Consider the following 25,964-nt stretch of genomic DNA (forward strand, 5'->3'; position numbering starts at 1 on the left):
CCCGTCTCCAACTTTCATGAACAAGAGAGCATCATTTATGGGACGCCTGGGTGGCTCAGTCAGTGAAGTGTCTGCCTTCAGCTCAGGTCATGATCTTGGGGTCCTGGGATCGAGTCCCACATCGGGCTCCTTACTCAGCAGGGAACTTGCTTCTCCCTCTGCCTGCCTCTCCCCCCTGCTTGTTGCTCTCTCTCTTCCCTCTCCCCTCCTTGGAGGTAAATAAATAAAATCTTAAAGAAAAACAAAACAAAAACAAAACAAGAGAGCATCATTTTCCTCCTGCTGTAGATGGTCCAATCCGGAAGGAAGCCAGTCTAACGAAACAAACAAAAACCTGATCCTTCAAGGAAGACAGAGCTACTGAGCCAAGACCACTGATCAGACCATGCTTGGATCTGGCCCTGCCTCTGGACTTTCAGGTATGTGAGAAGACCCATTCTCTTACTGCGTCAGCAATTTCCAGATTTTTTAAAACTTATACCTGAAAAGCGTCCTTACTGATACAGCAAACTACATGCTTACAAGGAAATCTTTTCATAAGGATGAAATGTTCTTTTTTACTCAGTAAGGAAAAATATTATTATTGAGGTCTGGAAACAAATGTGGCAGAAAAAGCTCAGTTTAGGAAATGATCATTGTTTTTTTTTAAATATAATTTTTGTTCCTGAAAACTCAGCTATAGATCTGAAGAATTTATAGACAAGGTCTACATCTCCCTCTTCCTTTGACTCTTCCACTGTGCCAAACACAGTGCTTTGAAGAGAGCAGGTGTTCAGTGACTTCATTTGAGAAGGGCAGGGTAGGCATGATTTGTCTTTGTCTTGTGCCCCCTGCGTGTGCCACAGTGCCTATCACATAGTAAGCACCAAATGCATACTTATAGAGTACCCACAACTGCAATACGTTAATGGTATTCAAGGCCTTCCTATTGGGACACTTGCCACCACTTCCAATCTGTTTTTCCAGGCAGTGTGGTTACTCCCTTCCTATTTAATTCTCCATGTAACCCAATCACTGCCTAAGAAGAAAACTTTCCCCCTCTGAGTGATATTTGTTAGGAACATCCTACCCCTAAAGAATCTACAGATGACTTTTTTTACTTAGGATTAGTAAGGAGGGCATGTATTGCATGGTGCACTGGGTGTTATACGCAACTAATGAATCATCGAACTTTACATCAAAAAAAAAAAAAAAAAAGGATGTAATCCACTGTACCTTTGTAACTTCTGAAGAAAGATGAGAATGAGTCTCCTTGAGGCGTGAGATGGAACTATGACTAAGGCCTCCCACCACTGCCATCAGAGTGTTAAAATTTTTGAGCTGGAGGAGCTTCTGCAATAAAAAAATGTTAACATCAATACTTCGTAACAATTTTTCAATTATTCTGGTCTTTCTGAATTACAGGTGAATGCATGTGCAATGTCAATAACAAGGATCTAAGAAAAATGTTATCAAATTAAAATGAAGTACAAATACAATCCACCAGAAAAACATCATTTTACAAAAAAATATTTATAATAAATGCTTCTAAGTATTGCCAGTTAAAAGTAATCTACTTGCATGATAGCAGTATGAGTTGTTCCCTAGATATTATGAATACTTTAATTGTCTTTAATATTTTAAACCCCAGATTTCTTCAACGACTTTTCTCTAGAATGAATGAACATCTAGATTCCTTTAGGAACCCTAAGGGATGCCTCGGTGGCTCAGCTGGTTAAGCGTCTGCCTTCGGCTCAGGTCACGATCCCAGGGTCCTGGGATCAAGTCCCGAATTAAATTTGGCTCCTTGCTCAGGGGGGAGCCTGCTTCTCCTTCTGTCTGCAGCTCGCCCCTGCTTTGTTTCCTCCCACCTCTGTCTGACAAATAAATAAATAAAATCCTAAAAACAAAAAACAAACAAAAAAAAACCCTCCCTCTAACTCCCAGACATACATACCTTGGCAACATTGATAAACTTTGTAATGACTTCTGCTCTTTGCTGAGGGGTTGGTTTGCTAAGAACCATCAGCTGGACCCACTTAGAGATTCCATTAAATAAAGCAATAGATCTCTCCAAGGTTGGGTTATTCTCCAGGCAGCCATGGATGACATAGCTTTGGTAATCAGTGAACTAGTAAAGGAAGATTCAGAGACTCTGAATTAAAATGGAGTCTTTGCAAAATCAGAAATTAAAATGTTGCACAGATGTGAGATACTGTTTCATAAGAACTTAATGATTTCTTTCATTTCACATTTATAATGGCATCTTGCACATTTGAATATATATGTACCCTTAATATATTATTTTACTGTGTTTCAATCTCCCATACACAGACACATATTTACACATCACAGTGTCAGGGGTGGGGTGGGGAGGGACAAGATTTAAAGTCACAATCCAGTGAGTCCTAGGTTTCCTGGTTCATAAGATCCACCTGGGGCATTTGTGTTATAATTTATTGGTTTCTGGGAACACTAGAGACCTAAAGGATCAATATCTCCAGAGGAAGAACCTAAGAATCTCCATTCTTCAGTTACTACTGGTGATTCCAATGGTCGGGCAAGTTTGAGATAACAATGGCATACATTAAAGAAAAGGAAATGAATGAATATAAATATAATGATTTCAAGACAGAGTAATTTTGTAAAGTTTTTTTCAAGAAAAAAATAAAAAAAACCCAGAAAGGAACAGTAGTTGAAGTAAAGTAGCTCCTTAGCAAAACAGACAACTTTTCTAGAAGTCAGCATGGATGTCATCAAATACATATGAGCCTTCCGTCATATAAGCAGTGCAGGGGGTTCCCTCTCCTGGCCTGCTGGTGGAGAACCATGAAGGTCCTCTCCAAGTAGGATTATTTATGGAAAAGAATCTGTCTTTCAGAAATTCATACTTCTAATTCATGTTCTTCTTTACAAGTAATAATGTAATTAATTCCCTGGCATCTTGGAAAAGAAGGAGGAAGAAAGACTCCCCCAGAACTTGGTAAGACAAAGGCTGATTATGAGCCATTGCAGAAATATTGTCGTAACAAGTGGATAGTGAGTAGGTGGCTAGAAAGACACAAGGGACCATAGTCAGGAGGAAGAGGAAGGAGGTGGGGAAGGAACGCTATCAAGGCAGAGTAGGAAAGAAAATTTAATTCAGGATCTCTGTTCCTGGGAAAGAAACAACCTAATGTGAGATTCTCATCAAAGCCTACAATTCCTATTTTCCACCTACACCCATAATTAGGCATTTATACAAGTCCCAACCTAAATAAAGATTTCTTCCCTCAAATGAAGGGCCTAGCAAAACATGTTCAGTTGGGAGAAGTCAGTGGAGCTACATTAACCTTGAATGGTTAAATCTCCACTGAGTGTTTAGAAAATCATGCTTTAATCCTATGAAAGGAGACATTGAAAATAGCGACAGATATATAGCTCCTAAGCCATAAAATAAAGACAGGATAATATTTATCTTTGGTTAAAAGGGATTGTTCCTGTGAATTAAGGGCACTTTTCCAGTGGAGCACAATGACAGAGCCTGCCAATACTTCAGAGTATGAAAACGCAGCTCTTGGGAAAGTTGGCATGGTGGTTGTTATGCTTGGAAGAATAAATGTCAGTTTCTTACTGAGATCCTTCTAAAAGATTTATGCTCCAGAAAAGTGAGGTGCTCAGCCAATTCAATGGGCTCCAGATGGTCAAACAGCAGACAGGCTTTTCCCTTCTTGGATACTTTTTTCCTCTGTGTAACTCTTCTCATCCAGTCATAGGAAGGACTATAAAAGAAACAGTGAGTCTGGTCAATGTGCTGAAAGGCCATTTCATTCAATGGAAGTTATTAACCTACTGACTCTGTAACTCTTGGCCTGCTTCCAGGAGCTTGTGCAAAATACACGCCCTGTCCTTCATATTTGAAGAGAAAACCACTGACCCATTGCCAATAGAACATAAACTTTGAGTTGTTTTTCCAGACAGGGTGGGTTTGCACTGATCCATCCAGAATCTCTTACTTGCTCTTTCTTATGACCAGTAAGGTTGGGATCATAGCGGAGAGGTCAGGGTTAGGTATATAAATCTGGCAGATTATCAATATATAAGATGGTGATTTAAGGCACATGAAAACGACCAGAAGTTGGTTCTCACACTTCAGCAACATATGGGTTATCTGAAAAGCTCAAGATAAAGACAGAGACCTGACCTCATTGCCAGAGATTCTGATTTACTAGGAATGAACCTGAATAATCTCTATTTTTAACAACATCCCTGATGATTCCTGGATCATGCACCATTGGTCAAGATTCTTGAAAAAGTATTCTAGGAAAATGGACTAGAGTATAAACGCCCAAGACATGAGAGCTTATCTTCGCAAGATGGATAACCATACTTAGGGTCATTAAATAGTTTTCTCTGTGCAAAGTTAACTAGTAGATATGAAACGTTAGTCTAATTAGCACCGAGTTCCTAATAGCTGAGCTAACCAGCAGGGCCATCACTACTCCCACCCCAAAACAGTGGGCTCATCATGTTTGAAAGAAGCGTGTGCCACTCTTACATGCTGGATATGTCGATGAGGCTGATGTGCTTTTCATACCCTAGTTGACTAGCTACTTCCCGAAACTCTTCAGTCATACGGATCAAACCGAGGTCCAAATTAAACTCTGCAGGAAACTTGAGAATCCAGTACCTGAAAGACAGCAAGTATTTTTGATGAAGAGAAGATTTCAAGCTATACCATTATGGGAATGATTGTATCATTTTACAGATTACATTCAACAATGAACCCAGGACCATACCTCAAATTAGCAATCTCCTATTCCCTACCGATGACAAGGGGTCTCACTCTTTGCTCCTTCAATCAAGAACCCAAGTCTACCACTCCCACTCTGAGCCTCTCTTTCTGACCCTAAGTCCTGAGCATCCATACTTGCATCTAAGCGCTGAACCACAGCTAAAATCAAACCTTTCTCCCAACTCATGGCAACTAGGTGGAAAAGCATATGGTGGGGAAATAAAAAAAGAATGGGGGCGCCTGAGTGGCTCAGTCGTTAAGCGTCTGCCTTCGGTTCAGGGCGTGATCCCAGAGTTCTGGGATTGAGCCCCACGTTGGGCTCTTCTGCTGGCAGCCTGCTTCTTCCTCTCCCACTCCCCCTGCTTGTGTTTCCTCTCTCACTGGCTGTCTCTCTCTCTGTCAAATAAATAAATAAAATCTTAAAAAAAAAAAAAAAAAAAAAAAGAAGGCCTCTGGCCAGGCTTTAAAAAAAAAATGAGTTTACTTTTTCCAAGAGCTAGACTCATTTGCTAATCACGTTTGCTACTGCTTGATCTCTAAAAGAAAGATAAATTTTACTCCCAGGAACAGAGGAAGGCCAATTTTAACAAAATCAGTAAAGAGGGGAATCTGAGTCAATTCTATTGCCAAACTAGGTCTACTTTTTGGGGATAAAGAAATTGTCAACAATTCCAGAACCATATACTACAAGACAATTACATGTATATTTACCTCATGAAGTAGCAGATCTTTAACCGAAATTCATCACAGTTTTCTCCACTGGCATCTCGATACGTATACTAGTTAAAGAAAAAAATCCCCGCATCTTGTTTCCTTTCGCCACATCTGCAGCTGTTTGACCAATGTACATGAATTCCTAATAAGAAGGCCACACTGGGGACATTTGGGTTATGTGGACATTCAGATGGGGAGAGAATGGGTTCTGACAATGTCTCAATATTGAGACCTGGGGACTAGGATCTTGCTTTCAGGGACCTCTGTTCAGGATGAATCTCCCCTTACCCTCTCTGACATCCCCTTCTGAGGTTGTAGGGAGAATGGAGGGAAGAAGTAGGAAGTGGAGGAAGCTTGCAATGAGCAGATGGATGCCCAAGTGGCCCTAATAATAATTTGACAGACCCTCTGCCTTTCAAGCTCCTCCTACCCTGTAAGGCTTCCCAGTCATCTGCAAGGTCCCCTGGGCTTGAAGCAGGCTGAGACTGTAGGAACCAATATTAGTGATTACATAATAAACATTAGATCTCTGGGTATAAAACCTCCTTATAAATCTGAGACTGTTTTGTCATTTTGGGTCATTTGGCTTTCAACCACCTTTCGGGACTGCTGTGTGTTCAAAGGTGGTAGACTGCTAAAAGCCCTTATTATAGAATGGAGTTTCTAACTTTTTTTTTTTTTGCTTTTATATCAGAAGGAAATCTGAAATTAAGGTCAACCAACAAATTGCAATAAACTTGCTAGAATGTTCTTTGTGTCTTGGAAGCAAGGGAAGATGTGAAAACTCAGGTGGTGTTTGTGCCTGAGCCGGATCCTATTATTCTGGCTGGCATTTCCATACATCTAAACTGTATCCTCTACGTCCATCATTTTGCCGTCCTAAAAGGAATAAATTAGGTCTGGAATCAGTGTTGACTATTCTTTCACTGTACTAACAGCAGAAATGTTTAAGTCAAGTTAGAAACATTCAGCCTACAGCTTCTGTTTCATTTTATATCTAGTGATTATTTTTAAGTAGAGCCAAAACATCCAGATGGATAGTCAACTGTTTGGTCCATCATCCAAATGTCTTGTCTAGACATCTATATATATCCACAAAACAGCTGGATAACTGACTAAAGACTGTTTATTCATCTTAATTTCCTGGCTTTTGTTAGACACTCTATCTAAATACAGAACTTGATTTATGATTGTAAAAATTACACAGTAGTTGAAAAGATATATGCAGAGAAGTTTTTCTGCCAATTCGGTGGAAGATAAATACCATCGGTGCATCAGTAGAACTATTCTTGGCAAATAACTATTATTCAGCTCTCCATTGTCATCTGTTAAAAAATAAAATAAAATGAAGGGTGAGGACACAACAGTACTACTCTTCTCTTTTTCTAATAACAGTAAAGAAACATTAATGTCAAAAATTTCTCATAGACCCAATTATTGCTTTCCTCCTCCTTCCATTGGTACTTCCTTTCAAATTAAGCGGATGGGGGGTTTCACCCTCCCTCTGGTGTTGGATTGCCAGATTTAGCAAACTGAAATACAGGACACTTAGTTAATCTGAATTAAGGTAAACCACAAATAACTTTTTAGTATAAGTATGTCCCATGCATTATTTAGGAGACACTTACACTAAAAATATACTTTATCTTAAATTCAAATTTAACTGATCATCCTGTATTTTATCCGGCCACCTTACTCTGGTCTAACTCTTCCTATAACAATCAATTTAAAAAATGATAAAAAAAAAAAACCCTTTGTGACTCTATTTGTGCAAAGAATAATCTGAAATGCTGAGGTGGATATGCAAACAGCATAAAAAAGCATATAGCTGTAAAGTCTGTAACCTAGTAGGAGACACAAGACATATACGCAAATGGAGAATGCAGCAGGTTGTGCTACCCACACCTGTCTGAGCCAAAAGACCGAGAAAAGATCATAGCACCATGGGAAAGTCACAAAGGGCCGTGGGAGGAAGCAATCAGCATTCCTGACCGCGGAGACTAGGAATGGTATAATGAACATCTGAGATGGAGTCTGAGATGAGCCCCGAAGCAGAATTTCAGTGAAGGCACAGAGGCAGAAAGATGCAGGGGATGTTCCAGAAACATTAAGTGGACAGTATGGCTGGCATATTAGCTGTGGGCATTAAAGGGAAGGAAACGCACAAGGCAGTGTTACTGGGGAGATAGATTGGAGTCAATCAAAAAGGACTTAAATGCCAAAGATGGAGATTGAATTCTGTTCCACAGCAACACTCACATCCGAATAGGGGACGTGAGAGTATCAAGGCATATCAAAGGGAGAAAAGGCTCATACCAAACATCTCAATGCAAGTGCTCAACAGCTCGTCTAATGTTGCTGCTTTTCCAAGTCCACTAGACCCCATGGTTATTTAGCCGTTGTCAAAAAACTAGGTACATTTTCAGCATCAGAGAGACCATCTCCATAATCGCGCAACTTGGTAATGTTTGTGCTAGTACTGGTGTCTGTCTTTAGTCATACTTCAAGACTCTGAAGAAACAAGAAACGGAAGTTATCAGACTACAGTTCAGACCTCATTAAGGCATTACATTCCCACCTAAAAAGATAAGGACTTCCCTCGACTAGATCTTTCTACAAGAAAAGTATCAGAGTGACATAGATTACGTCAACCACCGTGATGGTAAAATGCCTGCTGAAGGGCTCCTTAGCACGAGGGCACTCCGGAACCACAGAAATGTTCTGTGAGATACCATTCCGTTCTGCAGCTGACATTCTTTGGGTACAATATCTTATACTTTCTTCATATTCTTAAGTGATAAGAAAGACATTCGAGAATATTATAAATGTGACTTGGTTTAATATTATTACAAGTACACAGAAGGAGGTAAATTTTAAAGTGCAAATATATTGATGAGCATCATCCTTGATGATCATATAAATGTTCAACAACTGATTTCAAAAATCTTATTTGCCTGATTTCTCTAATAGTAACATTAATAGTAGTAGGGAAAGTATTAACGAAAACCTATTGAACACTCACATTATGTACCAGGCACCATACCAAATGCTTTATATATATTACCCAACTTGACCTTCATAATAATACCGTCATGACCACCACAATGATGCTTCATGACAGTGCTTCCTAACAATAGTAATTATTACTCCCAGTTTACAGGTGAGGTCATGGGATTTGCAGAGATTCAGCAACTAGTCTAAAATCACACAATTAGTAAGGCCTAGAATCAGGACTCCATTGTAAAATAAAGCTTTTCGTTTCCTTTCCCCCCTTTCATTGCTCTCTCAAGTATGGATATCATAGCTGTCATAATTTTGCCCCCTAATCTAGTGAGAGAAAGGACATAGCCAAATGATCTGTCACTTAGGTAGAAGAAAAATGTGGGTAGGACAGAGGTCCCATTTTACAGCGCTGTCATGGGAAACACGGGGATTAGAAACAACCTTTTGGAGTTCCTCATACTGGAAGTATTGCTGTTGGAAATACCATCATTTTATTTTACAGACGCCCTGTGAGAGCTCTCTATAGGGCCCAGAGAAGGCGAAAGGTCATGATGACCTAAGACAGTTATCCACTTTGGGCAGTTTAATAGGTAAATGTGGCCACTGGGCATTAATCTCTTAAGCTGTTTGAAGTCAATGTCCATTTTACTTTCAAAACTTATTTATTCAACTGGTAATCATTGAGCACCCGACAAATGCCAGGCACTGGGCTGAGCACTGAGGCTGCCAAGATGAACAAATCATTGTTCCATCCCTGCCTTCAGTAGGCTCAAAATCAACTTCAGAAAGCAAACATAGGAATGAAGAGGAAACAAAGCTGACGCCCGTGTGTATGGTTGTGTTAGTTCAATCAGACCACCAAAGAGTGACATTTGAGTGGTGGGTCTGTGCACTAGGCATTTAACTCCAAAGAAAATTTTTTACCTTGCATTATTTCTGTGTAAAACCCATATTCTTGCACTGAAGGTGCCATGTTCAAAGCATAAAAAGTCAGATTATTTCACATGTGCAGTAAAAATAACAGAAACACGGATCAGGGCTCTCCCACTTCTGCTGCTCAAATGATTTGTGAAAGGGAAATATTAAAGATGTCTGGAACCAACTCTTTTTACATCTCTTCACCAAGTTACCTTATCAGTGAGGCCTTTCCTGACCACCCTATTTAAAACAACAAGACCTCTCTCTCCCTGCTCACCTCCTACTTGGTATGCCCTACCTCATCTCCTGGATTTATTTTTCTTCCTAACAGTTATCCCCATATGACATACTATATATTTTTCTTGTTTACTTGTTTTGAAATCTCTCTAGCACTAGAAACATAAGCTCTATGAATGCAGGGACTTTTGTGTTCTGTTCTCTGGTATACTCCCCAACTCCAAAGATTTTGTCCCTCACAGAGAAGATACTAAGAAAAGCATTTGATGAATTAATGAATAAGTGGATGAATGGATGGATGAAGAAATAAATAAAATAAAAAGCTGTGAAAAGTTTGCCTTTGAATAAGTATATATTTATATATGCATGTGTACTATAAATTTTTTAGTTTGTTTTAGCAATTTAAATCAGCTTTTAGTAAACATCCTGGGACAGAAGTTCCTGCCAGCTTTCTAGACATAATAGGATCTGTCTGTATTTATATTAAGAGCCTGGTATCTCTTCCAGGACATTCTGGGGGCAGCACTTTCCTTATTTCCCTAATGTAAATTCTGTCAATCCCATTAAAAGTCAAGATTGGACAACTGACAAGTTTGATTCCCCTTCACGTCTATATAGACACTTTTTATTTTGTTAACTCTTGTTACTGAATAGTGAATATATGACTTAGAACCAAACAGCCTAGATTAACTAAACTAGATTCTCAGGTCAAAACTAAAATTATTCAGCTGATCTACTTAAGGAAGGTATTACCCTTCCATACAGGGTGGAAATAACCTGGTACCAAAGACCCGTCACGATGTTTGGAGTTACATTTGTGATCCGCAATGAAGCCAGCACCTGAGAGCCAGCTGGGCCAAACTATCCAGTTATAATCTATTTCTGCAGTCAGCAGATGTGTCTGTGCCCCTGCTTAGCATTCTGTCACCTGCACATGTACCTGAGATCTCATTTCATATGTGTGACTATTACTGTGTCTACAACTGTTTTTTCAACAGTAAAGATTCTTTATTATAAAAGCATGGGTATTAAGGAGGGCACGTATTGCACGGTGCACTGGGTGTTATACGCAAGTAATGAATCATGGAACTTTACATCAAAAACTAGGGATGTACTGTATGGTGACAAACATAATATAATAAAAATATTATTATTTAAAACAATTAAAATAAAAGCAATAGATGTTCATTATTTAAAATAGGACAGTAAGGGAAAAAAGTTACCCATTGTCTTATCATCCAAAGATAACTCTTGTTAATATCATAGCATGTTTCTTTTGGTTTTTCTAGGCATATATATCTTGTCAAGCTTCTTACATAATCTACAATAGTTTAAAGAAATACTTACCCACTGGTTTCACACTGAAAGATCTCCAGGTCTGAAAGAATTTTAAGGGCAGTTATCATCATTGGAAAAGGCGCTGGGGATGCAGTCTGCAGAACTGGTTTATCCAACTTGAATAATAAGTACTTTGGAGAACCTGGTAAAAGAACATAAAGAAATCCCCAGAGAGAGTTAAATAATAGAAACCCAAAAGAATACACATGGTGTTAAAGCATTTCCAAAACCCTTGAGTTATAGGTGGTTTTGAGATTTTGTCTATATTTCATCTACAAAGCCAATTAAAAAAAGAAAAATATTCAAAATAGTTACTTGGTGACATGATATTTTTTAAATCAAGTAATTTTTTAAAAAAATTCAGCCTATTAAAATCCTGCAAATGTGGCAAAATCAAAATTTATACATATAGTATAAAATACTTCCAAACACTGACCTTGGAGTGTTAGTAAATCTCTAGAACAGTTTGTTGTGGTGATCATCAAACTCTGCCTCTAAATCAACTCCTGACTGTCTCAACGTGAATGTCAATGTTATTTTAGTCCAGGTTGTTTAGTCTCCCAATGGTTTGGGACTTGCTTTAGTGTGGATAGGTACTCTCTGGCTGCAATGAAAATTATTTTCCCCAGCATACACATTTTCTCACAAGTTTGAAAAGGACACAATAAGCCAAAATTTCCCCAGGGCTTGAATTACTTCTAAGAGAGAAGTTCTCACTTCAAAAGGGCAATAGAGTTCTGTTGGGTATGGTTTCCAAAGGCTATGATGTATTCATGCAGCAAAAAGGTTTTCATTAACATGAAAGCCTTTATCTTCAAAAAATCCTCACGAGGTTGCCTAGGACAATAAGAACTATGCTTCCAATTTTAGAAATAGTAAAAAGAAGCCAACTCCATGCAGCTGTCCATTAAGAGACATAAATTAGCACCCCAGCCTCTTGACTCAGGATCTTGGATTGGATTTCAACATTAGATAAGCAAATGGTGAAAGTTTTACTTACCTCTGAGTAAAATGCCATTAATGCTGCTTAGTTTACTAGATTGTTGAAGGAGTTACATAGGTAATGTAAAATCTATCCACTGTATGTCCTCTAAAACACTGGGTGTTCAGGAAAGCTATCTCCCTTTGCCCACACAACCTCTTCCCTTCCAATATTTAAGGGTTTCTAAGTTGAGGACTTAGGTGAAATAGAGGACATATGATTGAAGTGACAGGAAGAGAGATGTTAAGTTAGAGAAGGAAAAAGGAAATAGGAGAAAAAATATTGTGCCACTAGAGCTTCTAGGAGAAGGGCAGGTGGCCTCATCAGCAATGGAATCTCATTCTTGAAAGTTCTCAAGCCAAAGTAAAGTAATGACTGTCAGAGATGTTGTAGGCTTAATTCCCAGATGGTGTCTAGGAAGCATGCCAGAATGACAGCAAAGGTTGCTCCTGGCTCCAGGACTGCAGGATTTATAAGGTGAAATATTATATCTAGTAAGTATTCAATAAATAGTTTTGAAATGATGTTGGCCATATTAGAACTTCTAAAGGTAGTCTTGTCTATAGCATTATCTCTATTGCAATAAAAAACTAACAAAAACCCTTAAAGACTCTTCCCTCCTAATGGCAGATATTGTCTTTATGTATAAATGACCACAAATATGTCTTTGCTTTTATATAACCAAGGGGGTTTCTCTAAATGCCTAAATCCTCAGTGAAAATGAGTGCCGATAATCACAAACCTTTAAGCCTTAAGGATTAACAACTAAGGTGTCATAGCATTTGTTGTTCTGACCACGTTTCAAGCTTACTCTCCCTTTCTCACCACAGACATGAGATTTGAAAGGTGCTGTGATTATGCTCTCTGAGACTCCACTGGAGAATCAAGACTATTAAGTTCAGTAAGAGAAATGATAGCAAAACCCAGAAAAATAATGAAGTTATTTGACAAATACTTACTGAGGATCTATTAGACACCAGATACTAAGCAAGATACTAGCAAAGAATTAAACAAGTAATTACAATAAAGTATCCCAGGAAGGGGAGGAGCACTAAGTTAATCTGGAGTCAAAGGAGTTTTAGCTAGGCAAAGAGTGAATGGGAAAATGGCAATTATGAAAAGCTGAAAGACATTTAAAATGATTGAAGTATTGAATGTGGCAAACATGAGACTAAGAAGGCTGTAGGAGTAGCTCATGAACAGTACTGTAAGCTGTATGAAGGAATATGGGCTTTATCTGAAAGGCAATGGGAAACCATGATTTCAAAGATGAGTAAGAGTGTGGCATGATCCTATCTAGATTTTTTAAAGATCCCTCCAGCTGCAATATGGAAAAGAGATTAGTAGAGACGTACATAGATGATGCTGAAAACAGTTAGTAGTCAATTATGACCATCTAGGCAAGAGATGATTGTTATGGAAACCAGTGTGTGGCAATAGAGATGAAGAGCACTGGTTGGTTATAATTTGAAGATAGATCCAACAAGATTTGGTGATCAAATGGCTTTGGGGAATGAGCAGAAAGGAGGAATCAGGGATAATTCCCAGGTTTATAGCTAGACATTTGGTTGGGTTATGAAGCCATTGCCCTGAAATTGAGAAACTGAAGGGAAGGGGAAGGAGAAGGAAGTTCATGTTGGACAAATGATGAGCTCATTTTTAATTGTGTTGAGTTAGGGATATCTGAAACATCCAAAGGAAAATGTTGACTTAGCTTCTGGATACCTAGTACAGACTTCTGAATTGACACCTGAGCAAATTTAAGTGCTAAGAATCAGTGGAAAGGAAAATTTAAGGAACAGGAAAAAAAGAATTTAATGTAAATAATAAGGTCCCAGGGAGGACAGAAGTGATGGACCCATGCATAGGTGGAGGGATTTACCTTGCATAAGGTAGCAGGTCACCTTTTTCAATTTAACAGCAGGAAAGAGGGGGGAAATTGGTAGAGGTATAGGTAGATTTATCCTTTTGATAGCAGGGAGTCAAGGAAGTTTCTAATGATTCATTTACTCTAAAAAGAAGGAGACAAGGTCATCTGCTGGAAGATCTGAGGAAAAAAATATGCAACAGATGTTGTAAAGCACGGAAGAAAGAAACAAGAATTACTGGGCTATTTCCCATTATTTCCATTGAGAAGTCTGATGTTTCTCTTCTGGAGCTTGTTTTGAGAGAAATTTGGTGTTTCCTATTCTCTGGGTGACATCGTTCACTTGTGTCACATTTCTGAAATTATTTAACTTTTCTGGAACAACTTATTCAGGAAGTTCCTTCTTTATGGAGCAGGCGATTCTGAGTTAATGCTGTTGTGGTTCAGTCACATGTGGTTTCCATAACTCAGAGCTAAAGCATGGCTGGCATTTGCTAGGTAGTTTCCTCACAAGGGCATGCATCCCTCCCATTTCACCTAGCTTTGCTTCAAATGGTGAAGAAGACAGACTTTCTTGGAGAAATCATTTGTCTCCCACCCTTTGTCTTGATCCAGGATACTGCATTCTGGCATCTACAGCCTCAGCCACCATCCCCATGTCCTGAACTTTCCCTGACGGGATTTCTGTATCTCTGCCCCACCCCTCATGCACACTCACCAATGCGTTCATTATCCGTTACATCTAAAAAAGGTCATAAATCACAAGATACGTTACTATTTCTTCTCAGTTCACTCTTCATATCTGGCATTCTTTGCTTATTTCTGCATTTAACTTTAATTTTCCTTCTCACTTCTTTCCACATCGCCTCTCAGGTCTTTGAATTTCTCTTTCTACCTTACTTCCTCCAATCAGTTACTCTTCTTATCATGCTCTGCCACAGCTTCATTGTTGTCACGGTCAAAGTTGATTCTATCACAAACCAACCGGGATAGTACATACTGAAGAAATGAACGCAGTGCTTACAGCAAAGTTACAACATTTTAAGTGGGCCATCGTGATGACCCAGAGAATCAAGTATCCCACATTTATAGAGAGTGGAGCAATATCCCTAAAGGTTATTTAACAATGACATATGGAGTTGCTGTGAGAAATATTTTCTCAACTCTAGAGTAATTTTTTTCATTCTTGCCTTGGATGGATTTATTTAATGTGATAATGAGGTTTTCCTGGGTTTTGAAACTTCTGTTGTTGTTGTTTGTTTTTCTCCTGCAAAGAGATTTTCCTAAATCGATAGAGCATTAATAATCAAAATTTGTTGTAGATTTTAGAAAACAAAGTAATAATACCTCCTTCAAATACTACTTGTTGGTGGCATGTAGTGTGATACACATAATGTTTGGGAAATTACCTATATTATGTTTAAATCTTATAACACCCCGAAAGCAAAATATTATTCTCCCCATTTCATAGATGAGGAAATTACAGCCTACGGAGGATAAGTTACTTGTCCGAACTTGTTACTAGTTTAGCAGCAAAGCCAGCTCTGTCTGACTCTGAAAATTTTTATTTTTTCTACTACCCACAAAATCTTAGCTGTTGTTAAGCCTTGCCTATTAGATCAATTTCTGGGCATTGTCTAGAACAAATGTGTACTATGCCCTCTGCTTAGCTTCTAAGTATTCTATCAGTGGCTCTATTGTCTGAAGATGAATAACCATTATTATTAGAGCAAGCTTGGCATTTCAGGGACTCACTGGTACCAAATACTGAACGGAAGTCAATAACCAGCTCAGCGCTCATTGCACAAGGCCCCGTTGTAGTTTGGGTTAACAATTAAGTAACAAGGGTAAGCTGCATTATATTTATTTTTTTCTTGGTTACTGATATATGCTATTGGCAACCAAACGAACATATTTACAACTGTGACATGAGTTGAATGAGAAATGAGAATCTTGAAGAAGCTCTAGTATTAATTATGAAATTCCAAAGTCCAACTGAGGAGGTATTTTCCTAGCATTTGGCTGAAGCTAAACACAGAAGAGAACTGATATATACACATATTAGACATTTGCAATCAGATGGTTTCCAGATGGACACATTCAACTCCATGGAAAGGTTATGACCTACTATGGCAACTCTACTGTTCAAATTGTAAATAATATCCCAAATTAAGATTCAGAACTAGAAAATATTTAGCTTAGAAATTAAAATTTTAAGCCTTGGGAAACAGTTCTTGTGAAAACCAGTGGCTTCTTCAGCATTATATTCATAAGAATCTTGTCTGTGGCACTAATGCTTGGGAAGGACCTGGTTCCAAACTCCTTGAAATGAAGTCATGTCCCCTTGTTCATTCACTCCAGAGTGAGCTTGATGATGATGATGTTGGTGGAGGAGGAAGAAGAGGCCATCATTTTGAATGCCATCTGTGCCGTCACAGTGCTGAATGCTTTACCCATTGAACTCTGGGAGGCCAATATTCTCCCCAGAAATCTAGCAACAAATGAAACACAGCTAAACCTTGTTACTTAATTGTTACCAAAAAAATGCAAGGAAGTCACATGGGATGAAGTCTGAACTGGTGATTGACTTCTGTTCCGTACTTGGTACCAGCACTAACATAGTCATGCCTATGTGCCCACCAGGAGCAAGAAGACGTTTTCAGTAACTGGCATGAGTAAACAAAACTCTTAGGGATCCACCCACTGTGGCCAGATGACAATCTCAGGGGTTAGAATCTACACAAAGGAGGCTCTAAGAGAATGAAGATACTATACAGAAAGACTCTAAGAAACCAAAGAATGTGAACAGAAGGCACAGCCTGCAGTATAATCCCTCTCTCTAAACTACCAGCATTCTGTGCTGGAAGCTGCCTATCTTTGAGAACACTAGGAAAGCATTTTAAAACCTGAGTTCTAAGTTATTTCATAGGAGTGCAGCAAGAAGCACTAACATAATGAAAAACTGACTTCAAAAATATCTCCATGCTCACAGAAAGGCATTTGTTTGGTTGAGGGAAAAAAAAAAGGCCAATGATTACTAAATATCTACTAAACATTAAGTGCTATGATATGGGCTGGAGATGTAAAGAGCTCATTCAAGGGGACCATTGCAGGTTACAGATTATTGACCAGTTATTATAAAACAATGAGCCCATTAAGTCCAGTGTCAGAGAAACATGCCCTGGGTGTTATGTGATCACAAAAGTGGGATAAAATTTAACCAAAGAGAGCTGGGAAGGCTTCCTGAAAGAGGAGACATCTGACAATATTAAGTTTTATGGGTTACAAAACTAGAACAGAAAATACCAACTAAATTCAGTGGTGTCAGACAGCAAAGCAGCCAAAAATATCTGAGCTTGATTCCAGAATTGGGCAAGGGATTGATATCACCAAACTGTTATCAAGAAACTTACCCCTACAGGAAAAAAGAACACATATAAGACAATACTTGGAACAAGAGCTGATGACAGTAAAATGATTGGGATGCACTGAGTTCTGAACTGTCATTAGATCTTTTTAAAAATTGTAAGCAAACGGATACACTATGAAAAACATGGAGAATGTACAATGCTGCTTTTTAGGAGTATTAATTTTATTATCCAATTTTACTATTGACAGTGATAAGCTTTATTTTTTTAGATTTTATTTTTTTATTTTTAAATTTAAATTCAATTAATTAACATATAATGTATTATTAGTTTCAGAGGTAGAGTACAGTGATTCATCAATCTCATATAATACCCAGTGCTCATTATATCATGTGCCCTCCTCAATGCCCATCCCCAATTACTCCATCCCCCCACCCTCTCCCTTCCAGCAACCTTCAGTTTGTTTCCTTTGATTAAAAATCTCTCATGGTTTTCTCCTTCTCTGATTTCATCTTGTTTTATGTTTCCCTCCCTTCCCCTATGATCCTCTGTTTCATTTCTTAAATTCCATGTATCAGTAAGATCATATGATAATTGTCTTTCTCTGATTGACTTATTTTGCTTAGCCATAATCCCCTTTAGTTTCATCCATGTCATTGCAAATGGCAAGATTTCATTTTTTTGATGGCTGAGTAATATTCCATTATATAAATATATACACCACGTCTTCTTTATCCATTCATCTGTTTATGTACATCTGGGCTCTTTCCATAGTTTGGCTATCCTGGACATTGCTGCTATAAACATTGGGGTGCAGGTGCCCCTTCAGATCACTACATTTGTATCTTTGGGGTAGATTCCTAGTAGTGCAATTGCTGAGTTGTAGGGTAGCTCTATTTTTAACTTCTTGAGGAACCTCCATACTGTTTTCCAGAGTGGCTACACCAGCTTGCATTCTAATCAACAGCATAGGAGAGTTCCCCTTTCTCCACATCCTCACCAACATCTGTGGTGTCCTGACTTGCTAATTTTAGCTATTCTAACTGGTGTGAGGTGGTATCTCATTGTGGTTTTGATTTGTATTTCCTTGATGCCAAGTGATATTGAGCATTTTTTCATTTGTTTGGTGGCCGTTTGCATGTCTTCTTTGGAGAAATGTCTGTTCATGTCTTCTGCCCATTTCTAAATTGGATTATTTGTTCTTTAGGTGTTGAGTTTGATAAGTTCTTTGTAGATTTTGGATCCTAGTCTTTTATCTGATATGTCATTTGCAATTATCTTCTCCCATTCTGTTGGTTGTATTTGGTTTTGTTGAGAGTGATAAGCTCTAAAAGCTAAATTTCTTACACTACTCTAAAGCTAACTTTTGTATACATATACAGACCCACTTGAGGATGTAATATTAATTTCTCCTTTTTAAGTGAAACTGTGCGTGTTATCATCCAGATGAAAACTTTTGTTCCTATTTAGAAACCGGTACGTTCATGGTACTCTTTTGTTGGATGATAGAGTCTCAGTTTTCAAATACTTCTGAATTAGGGATTCGGGGCTAGACCTTTTATTGAAAGCAATTAAAAGTAAAGTATAGGAACCAAAAAAATGTTTTTAAAATTAATTCTGTAAATTAAATATATATAGCCTGAAGGCTATAATTAGACGACTCCACTTAATGACTTTGTCATTCTCTCTGATTTTATGTGTTTTTCCTACAGCAAATGTTTCTTCCCTTCTCTAAAAGGAAAACAAATCTCAAGAGATGGTGATATCTCTCTTCTTCTCATTTAAAGCATTAACTAATTTCACCTTACTCCTGAAAAGAAATCCCTGTACATACCAACAAAAGAGAAAATATTAGCAGCTAATAAATGTCAGTAGTGTCTTAGGTCCCATTTAACTTCTCTAAGGTTCGCTTTCATCATCCCTAACACGAGAGAAACAATATTACTTTGCCTTCCTCATCAGAACAAAAACAGCTCTCTTAAAAAAGGTTTTAAGAACACAAAACCCAATGGGAAAAAAAAAAAGGAAGTCCTAAAATTACGAAATGTTTCCAACTACATTTGTAAAGTGGTTATTTGGAATTTGGAGTATATTTCCCCACTAGAACAACATTATAAATAGATTAATAGCATATTACATACAGAGGATAAGGAGGTTGGTGGGCATCTATCAAAATGCTGAAAAGAACTTTTGGAATTTTCATGGAGTTTAGAGGTTGATAGTACTAATTTGTTAATATGCCAAACTACTCTTTGGAAATTGTGTAACTGCTAGAAACATGAATCAGATAGGTTTATTAGAGGATCTAGAGAGACACAGGAAGGGGGGGAAGTGGAGGATGGTTCCTTTTCACAAAGTAACTATTGAAGAGTTGGAGGAGGCAAAGGATTGGAAATAAGGGTTTTGTTGATATAGTTATAAAAAGAGAGAATTAATGAATTGGAGCTAAATTGCTAGCAGTTTAAGTAAACATGAGGTGTCTTTCCTGGCCAAAACCAGAAACAAACAAAAAACACCAGCTCCCCATCAGCTAACTCTCTTATCTCTCCCGTCCTTGACGGCCAAGTAGAATTTGCTGGATTGGTTCCATCCCCTCTTCAGACCACCCGAATCAAGCTCTGTCCAGTTCTCCCCTCAATCCCCACTCCCACACTTCACCAAAACTACTCTGGTGGGGTCACCACGTTTATACTAAGGCTCGGCAGCCTTGTGTTACCTCTTGACTACAATCCCCCTGAAATTCTTCTGTTGGATGGTCGTCCAGGCAACTTCTCTTCCCTGGTTTTCCTCCTGTGCCTCTGGTCAGACCTTCTTAGTCACACACAGACTCCTCTCCTACTGTTGGGGTCCACAGGTATCTGTGCCTGGACTTTTCTTCTCACCTCAGACTCTCCATGGTAAAGTCATCCACAGCCATGGCTTCAACTACCACCTCCATGTCAGTAACTCCAAATCGGACTGAGGCCTGCTGCAAGGTGCATTGGAGAGGACCGAGAGTAGGGGCTGCCACTTAAGAGTGGGTGCCTTTGGGCAAGTTTTATTTAACTGGAGGGTAGGTTTTCACACCTTACCATCATACATGGCTAGTGGAGATATGAAAAGATACAACCACTTTGGAAAACAGTTTGGAAGTTTCTCAAAAACTTACACATAGAGTTACCATATTATTCAACAAATTCACTCCTAGGTAGATAGATCCCTGAAAGAACTGAAAACTTATGTCCACACAAAGCTTGTACACAACTGTGAGCAATATTGTTCATCATAGCCCCAAAGTTGAAACAACCCAAATGTCCATGAACTGATAAATAGATGGACAAAATGAAGTATATCTATATGATGGAAATTTTTTCAGCCATAAAAAGGAACACGGTACTGATACATCCTGCAACATGGGTACACCTTGAAAACACGATGCTAAGTGAGAAAAGCCAGACCCAAAAAAAAAAAAAAAAAAAAGGCCATATCTGTATAATTCCATTTAGATAAAATGCCCAGAATAGGCAAAGACTATACTCATGACTCTGACTCTACTCCCAGAGACAGAAAGTAAATTAATGCCTTCCAGGGGCTGAGGGAAGGGAAGCATAAGGACTGACTACAATGAGTTGAGGGTTTCTTTTTGGAGTGATGAAAATGTTCTGAAGTTTGATAGTGGCAGCTGTACAACCTTGTTAATAGACTAAAAATCACTAAGATGTACACTTTAAGAGGACAGATTCCAATAGCCTGTCAATTAAATTTCCACTAAAATTTTTTGATTACTTAAAAAATATGTCATCTTCACCCTCCTAAACTTCTGTACCTACATCTCCCTCCTTGATGCGTGGTTCCATCTCCCTCCCAGCATTCCATGCCAGAAACTTGGGACTCCTCCTAGAACTCCCAGTGCCTTCTTTCACCATCCCCCCATACCCAAGTCTGATCATCTACCTCCCAAATGTTTCTCATATGGGCCCACCCCTCTTCCTCTCCAGTGCCTCTCCTGGGTATTTGGAGATAGTGCATTTGGGGGATAATGAGGTCATGAAGGTGGTTTGTTGCTTAAGCCACCCAGTCCATGGTATGTTTGTTACAGCAGGCTGACCTGACCAGGATATCATGCTTTGTACATATTGTTTCTTTTTTAGAATGTTTTTCTTCCCCTCAACATGTCTGTTTGGCAATCACATATTCACTTCTTTTTTTTTTTTAAGATTTTTTATTTATATTTATTTGACAGAGATAGAGACAGTCAGCAAGAGAGGGAACACAAGCAGGGGGAGTGGGAGAGGAAGAAGCAGGCTCATAGCGGAGGAGCCTGATGTGGGGCTCGATCCCACAACGCCGGGATCACGCCCTGAGCTGAAGGCAGACGCTTAACCGCTGTGCCACCCAGGCGCCCCCACATATTCACTTCTTAAATGCCTACTTGAATTCTTCTCCTCCCTCCCAGCTCCTCCAGGCAGATTTTTGGCACTCAGTGTACTGACTTGCATGTGGCTTTGTATGATTTCTGTTACCGAATGCTTCTATCTCCCCAATAGTTTCTGAAGAACCAGACGGTGTCTTTAGTCTTTCTAGCTCTCAACCCAGAAGCGTGTGTGATATCTGTATATGGTTATCTTGCTGCCATCTTATTCTTCCCACATGATCTGCAGACTTTGAATTTTTTTCCACTTTTTTCCTCTAATATTATTTTTGTCTTGAGTTTTTTCTTTTACTGAATGAATTTACTCCTCTTATATTAACATGCTCCTGATGGAATTTCAAGACATGCTTCCAGATTTTTATTACAGATTTATGTTATAGAGAATAAAGTTACACTGAATTCTTCTTCCAGTCACTTTATCATTTATTTAATAAACACTTATTTCTGTGCCAGACACTGATTAACACAATGGCAGAGATACAAGATTATATCAGGCACAGATTGTGATCTCAGAGGCCTTAGAATCTAAAGAACGGGGGGGCACAAAATAAACATAAATGACGAGACAGGGCATTATGAAAGAGTCACGAGAGAAGTAAAAACTTCTGACTCATAGAGTTGAGCTGTGGCCTTAAAGCATGAGTGGGGTTGCACTGAGTGGAGAAAAGGAGAAACCACATGCTAAGAAAATGACTGAAAAAAGGCAGAGAGCTGTGGAGAAGCAGGAATGCTAACGGAATGGGGAGCTCTTAAAACCAGAATTAAAGTATCTATGTGTTCATTCTTTCATTCAACAAACGTAGAAAGGGGGAGAGAGGGACTGCCATGTTGTAAGGAGCAGAACTAGAAGTCACCATGAAGGTCCATGCGATGTAATCCAACACAGCCCTTTCCTGTGGGTTTGTGCAGGCTTCACACATTTATTCACTTACTGAGCTCTGAGTACAGCTTGACTGATGGATAAGAGTCTGGACTCTAGTGCCAGACCACTGGGACCAAATTTGACTCTTGTGCTTTCTAGTATGTGGCCTTGGGCACTTTACATAATCTTACTGTGTCTCTGTACCTTTACCTATATACTTGGATAGTAACAGAATCTATGTTGTAGGATTGTTGTAAGAATTAAATGAGTTAATAGAGGTTAAGGGCTTATTAACTGGAACATAGTATACTCTTGGTAAGTGTTAGCTACTATTATTTTCTTCCTGATAAATGACCAAAAAGTGCCTTCTATTGAAGGAATAAAATGATTCCTATTTATATCATTTCTCTCAAAGTTATAAGCCCCATAATTTGCCCTACATATACTCATTTTGCAAAAGAAAGAAGACAGAGAGAGAAACAAAGAAACCAGGGGGAAAGGCAGCATAGGCTGGAAATTTGAGTTATGAAGTGAAAACTAGTTTAAATCCCATTTCCACTAACTGTGCCTTAGGCCCACATTTCCTTAAATAAAGATTCCATAATCAGCTTCTTACTCTGTAGTATTCACTGTTTGGGGAGGACAAAGTTGCTGCCTCTAGACATACAACCCCACCTATTCATATTCGCCTATTTATATTTTTATCGATCAGTTATAATCTATTTTTCAAAGAAATAGCTATCAAGCATATAAGTACTTAAGGGGATACAGAGACACATACATGTCCCCAAAGAAGTTAAAGAGGAGGAGATTATAGCAGATCCATATAGAAATCCCAGCAGTATTTCATGTGTACCAAAGAGTCAAGAATAGGATCCAAGTCTTGACATTGTAATCATTTTTCTCCAGCATGGGAATAAATGCATACTGAGTTATTAATATCCATAAAAAACAATTCTTGAGAATTGAAATCACACAAAAACATTTCTACCAAAAGTTCTGCTGATGGATCTACTAGTCACAATAAGGATGTTGAAGAGTTGAAATAGTAAGTGAAACCGAGCTGGGCACTAAAATTAGAATGAGAACCTCATCAGCTTCTGTGGTAATTTGTGGGGATTTCACAAGTCCCCAGGTTCACACAGTTTTAAACCCTCGCCAATCTTTATCTCACCACAATATCTCATTTTCAGTGACTTTTTTTTCAACACCTCTAATTTCTAGTCCAGAAACCAGGGCATGTATTTATGTATTTATTTAGCTATCTTAGCACACTTCAACAATTAATCACATAAAACCTGAAAGGATTTATCAAGCATGGAGGTGAAAAGATACTTCCTCACTACTCAGTGCAGTGCTGATTATTTATTACCTTCTTTTTTTTTTTTTTAAAGATTTTTTATTTATTTATTTGACAGAGATAGAGACAGCCAGCGAGAGAGGGAACACAAGCAGGGGGAGTGGGAGAGGAAGAAACAGGCTCATAGCAGAGGAGCCTGATGTGGGACTCGATCCCATAACGCCGGGATCACGCCCTGAGCCGAAGGCAGACGCTTAACCGCTGTGCCACCCAGGCGCCCCTGATTATTTATTACCTTCTTAAAACAGAAAAATACAAGTAAAAATGTTTAAACCTCTCATTAACTTATTACTATGCAGTAATACTTGGTTTGGGTGATAAAGGGGGAAAAAAGCTACCACAAAACAATCAATGACTGGGGGAAAAAACACTGAAATATCTCAAACGGTGTCTACACTGAAAAATGGAGGAACACTCAAAACCCAAACTGTGTTACCTTCAGGTATCTCAAGCAATGTGAGCGGAGCCCAAGTTTTATAAAAGTTTTGAGTTCTCAGGTATTCTCTTTATTTTTTCACAAAATTTGGTTTTGCTTTTGGATAAGGGAGTCTTGACTTTGGTGATGTGCTTTCTACACGGTGCCAAACATCTATTTTGTAAAAGCTAGAAAAAGGTCTATGTCGTCTAGGTGTCTCCAAATCTCCCCATCTTTGTTGTAATATGGAGCGATCTGAATCACCCCAATGAGTCTTTTATTGAGAACTATGTCCACAGCAAGACGACGGAATAGATGCCGTATGCCCGACATCAGTGACATCTCGCATAGGTGTTCTTGTGGGCCCTAATACAAAATCATACTTTCCATAAAATCTAAGAAACTGGCTCTGATGCCATAGAAATTAAATATAAAAATACAGTGGCTGCTTAAACATTATATTGTTCTCCAATGCTCTTTTGACATTTTTCTCTTTATCTGAGAATGCCTATTTAAAGACTTGAAACACAAGTCTTAAGTTCTTTTCTCCAAATTGAAGATGGTGGAAAATAAGGTCTTCCTCACTCAGCATCCACAGATTATAAAACAGTGACCTCCTGGACAGAGATCTGGCCCATAGATGGTTTTGTCGTTGTTGTTGTTGTTGTTGTTGTTGTATTTATTTATTTACTTACTTACTTATTTACTTATGTTAGGCCCACATAGGATTGGCTCTCACAAAGTTTCAAAAATTTTGCATTATTTGCAACATGTAAAAATCCAGACTTCCACTTTTTACAAATCCAGTTTTGTAGATTCTTTTTTTTTTTAAGATTTCATTTATTTATTTGAGAGAGAGAGAGAGCGTATGAGTGGGGGGAGGTAGAGAAGCAGGACCCTGGGATCATGACCTGAGCCAAAGGCAGACACATAACTGACTAAGCCACCCAGGTGCCCTAGTTTTCTAGATTCTTATGGAAAAATCAGATCTGCCCCATGAGGCAACATCCGGCTGGAGCTGAGTAGCAACTGCCTTCCAGTTTCTCAAAGTTCCCACTACCCTCTATTGTTTCCCCAACTGAGGCCAAGGGTCATTGCCATTCATCACCCCACTATGTGCTTTTTCTTTTTAGATTTACAGGGAAAGTGAAATATCACTTCTAGACACAGAGAGAGAATTTTTCCTACCCCTAATCTACCTCACTCATTATAGTATCTTCTTGGCCGTGCAGACTTTTGCATTTAGGAGCCCCTACCTCAGACATATTAGGCTGCCTATTGATATCACAGATGCTAAGCGAATGCTAAGGAGGTTTCTTCATTGGGCAGATCTTAAGAATGTTACTATTCATGGATTAAACAAAGAAGAATCCCAACTACTATGTCTCTGGCATATTTTCATTTACAAAGTAGGTTCGAATTGCAAGACAAACTTCGTCTTGTGCCCAACCAAGAAAGTAAGTTTGAGGATTTCTACAGCATTCGTCAGGCTTGCTTTGGCTAATAAATTATTATTTATTTCCATTTATAATATGTTTAAAATGTCTACATTACCTCCAACTTTTGCAATTCCCCCAGATTTCTGTGCTTTCCTTTTGCAGAAAAGCTCTCATGATCAACAAAATAGATGTCCACTAATGATCCCCAAAGAGCATGGGACTTGGTGCAAACGACCTCTCAACAATTTACTTTGTAGATTCTGGAAAGATTAAGGAAAACACAATGCATACTGGGAT

At 38.6% G+C, this 25,964-nt stretch overlaps 1 protein-coding gene across 3 annotated transcripts in view; it reads right to left on the reverse strand.

Annotated features, from left to right (window-relative positions):
• The window catches only part of RASGRP3 (RAS guanyl releasing protein 3), an 86,887-nt gene that overhangs the window by 30,493 nt on the left and 30,430 nt on the right, over positions 1-25,964 (reverse strand). The window contains exons 3-10 of one of the 3 annotated variants that reach the window (XM_057309043.1): positions 10,973-11,105; positions 7,784-7,978; positions 6,690-6,792; positions 5,465-5,527; positions 4,517-4,648; positions 3,593-3,740; positions 1,937-2,110; positions 1,216-1,332 (exon numbers count right to left, since the gene is read on the reverse strand). In XM_057309043.1, coding sequence (XP_057165026.1) covers positions 1,216-1,332; positions 1,937-2,110; positions 3,593-3,740; positions 4,517-4,648; positions 5,465-5,527; positions 6,690-6,792; positions 7,784-7,853 — 807 coding nt within the window. In that variant the 5' untranslated portion in view covers positions 7,854-7,978; positions 10,973-11,105. Of the gene's footprint in view, positions 1-1,215; positions 1,333-1,936; positions 2,111-3,592; positions 3,741-4,516; positions 4,649-5,464; positions 6,542-6,689; positions 6,793-7,783; positions 7,979-10,972; positions 11,106-25,964 lie in introns of those variants that run through there. The other 2 variants (XM_048222592.2, XM_026478758.4) reach the window with 2 other exon arrangements.

The sequence above is a fragment of the Ursus arctos genome, unplaced genomic scaffold (genome assembly GCF_023065955.2).
Source record: "Ursus arctos isolate Adak ecotype North America unplaced genomic scaffold, UrsArc2.0 scaffold_8, whole genome shotgun sequence".
NCBI lineage: Eukaryota > Metazoa > Chordata > Mammalia > Carnivora > Ursidae > Ursus > Ursus arctos.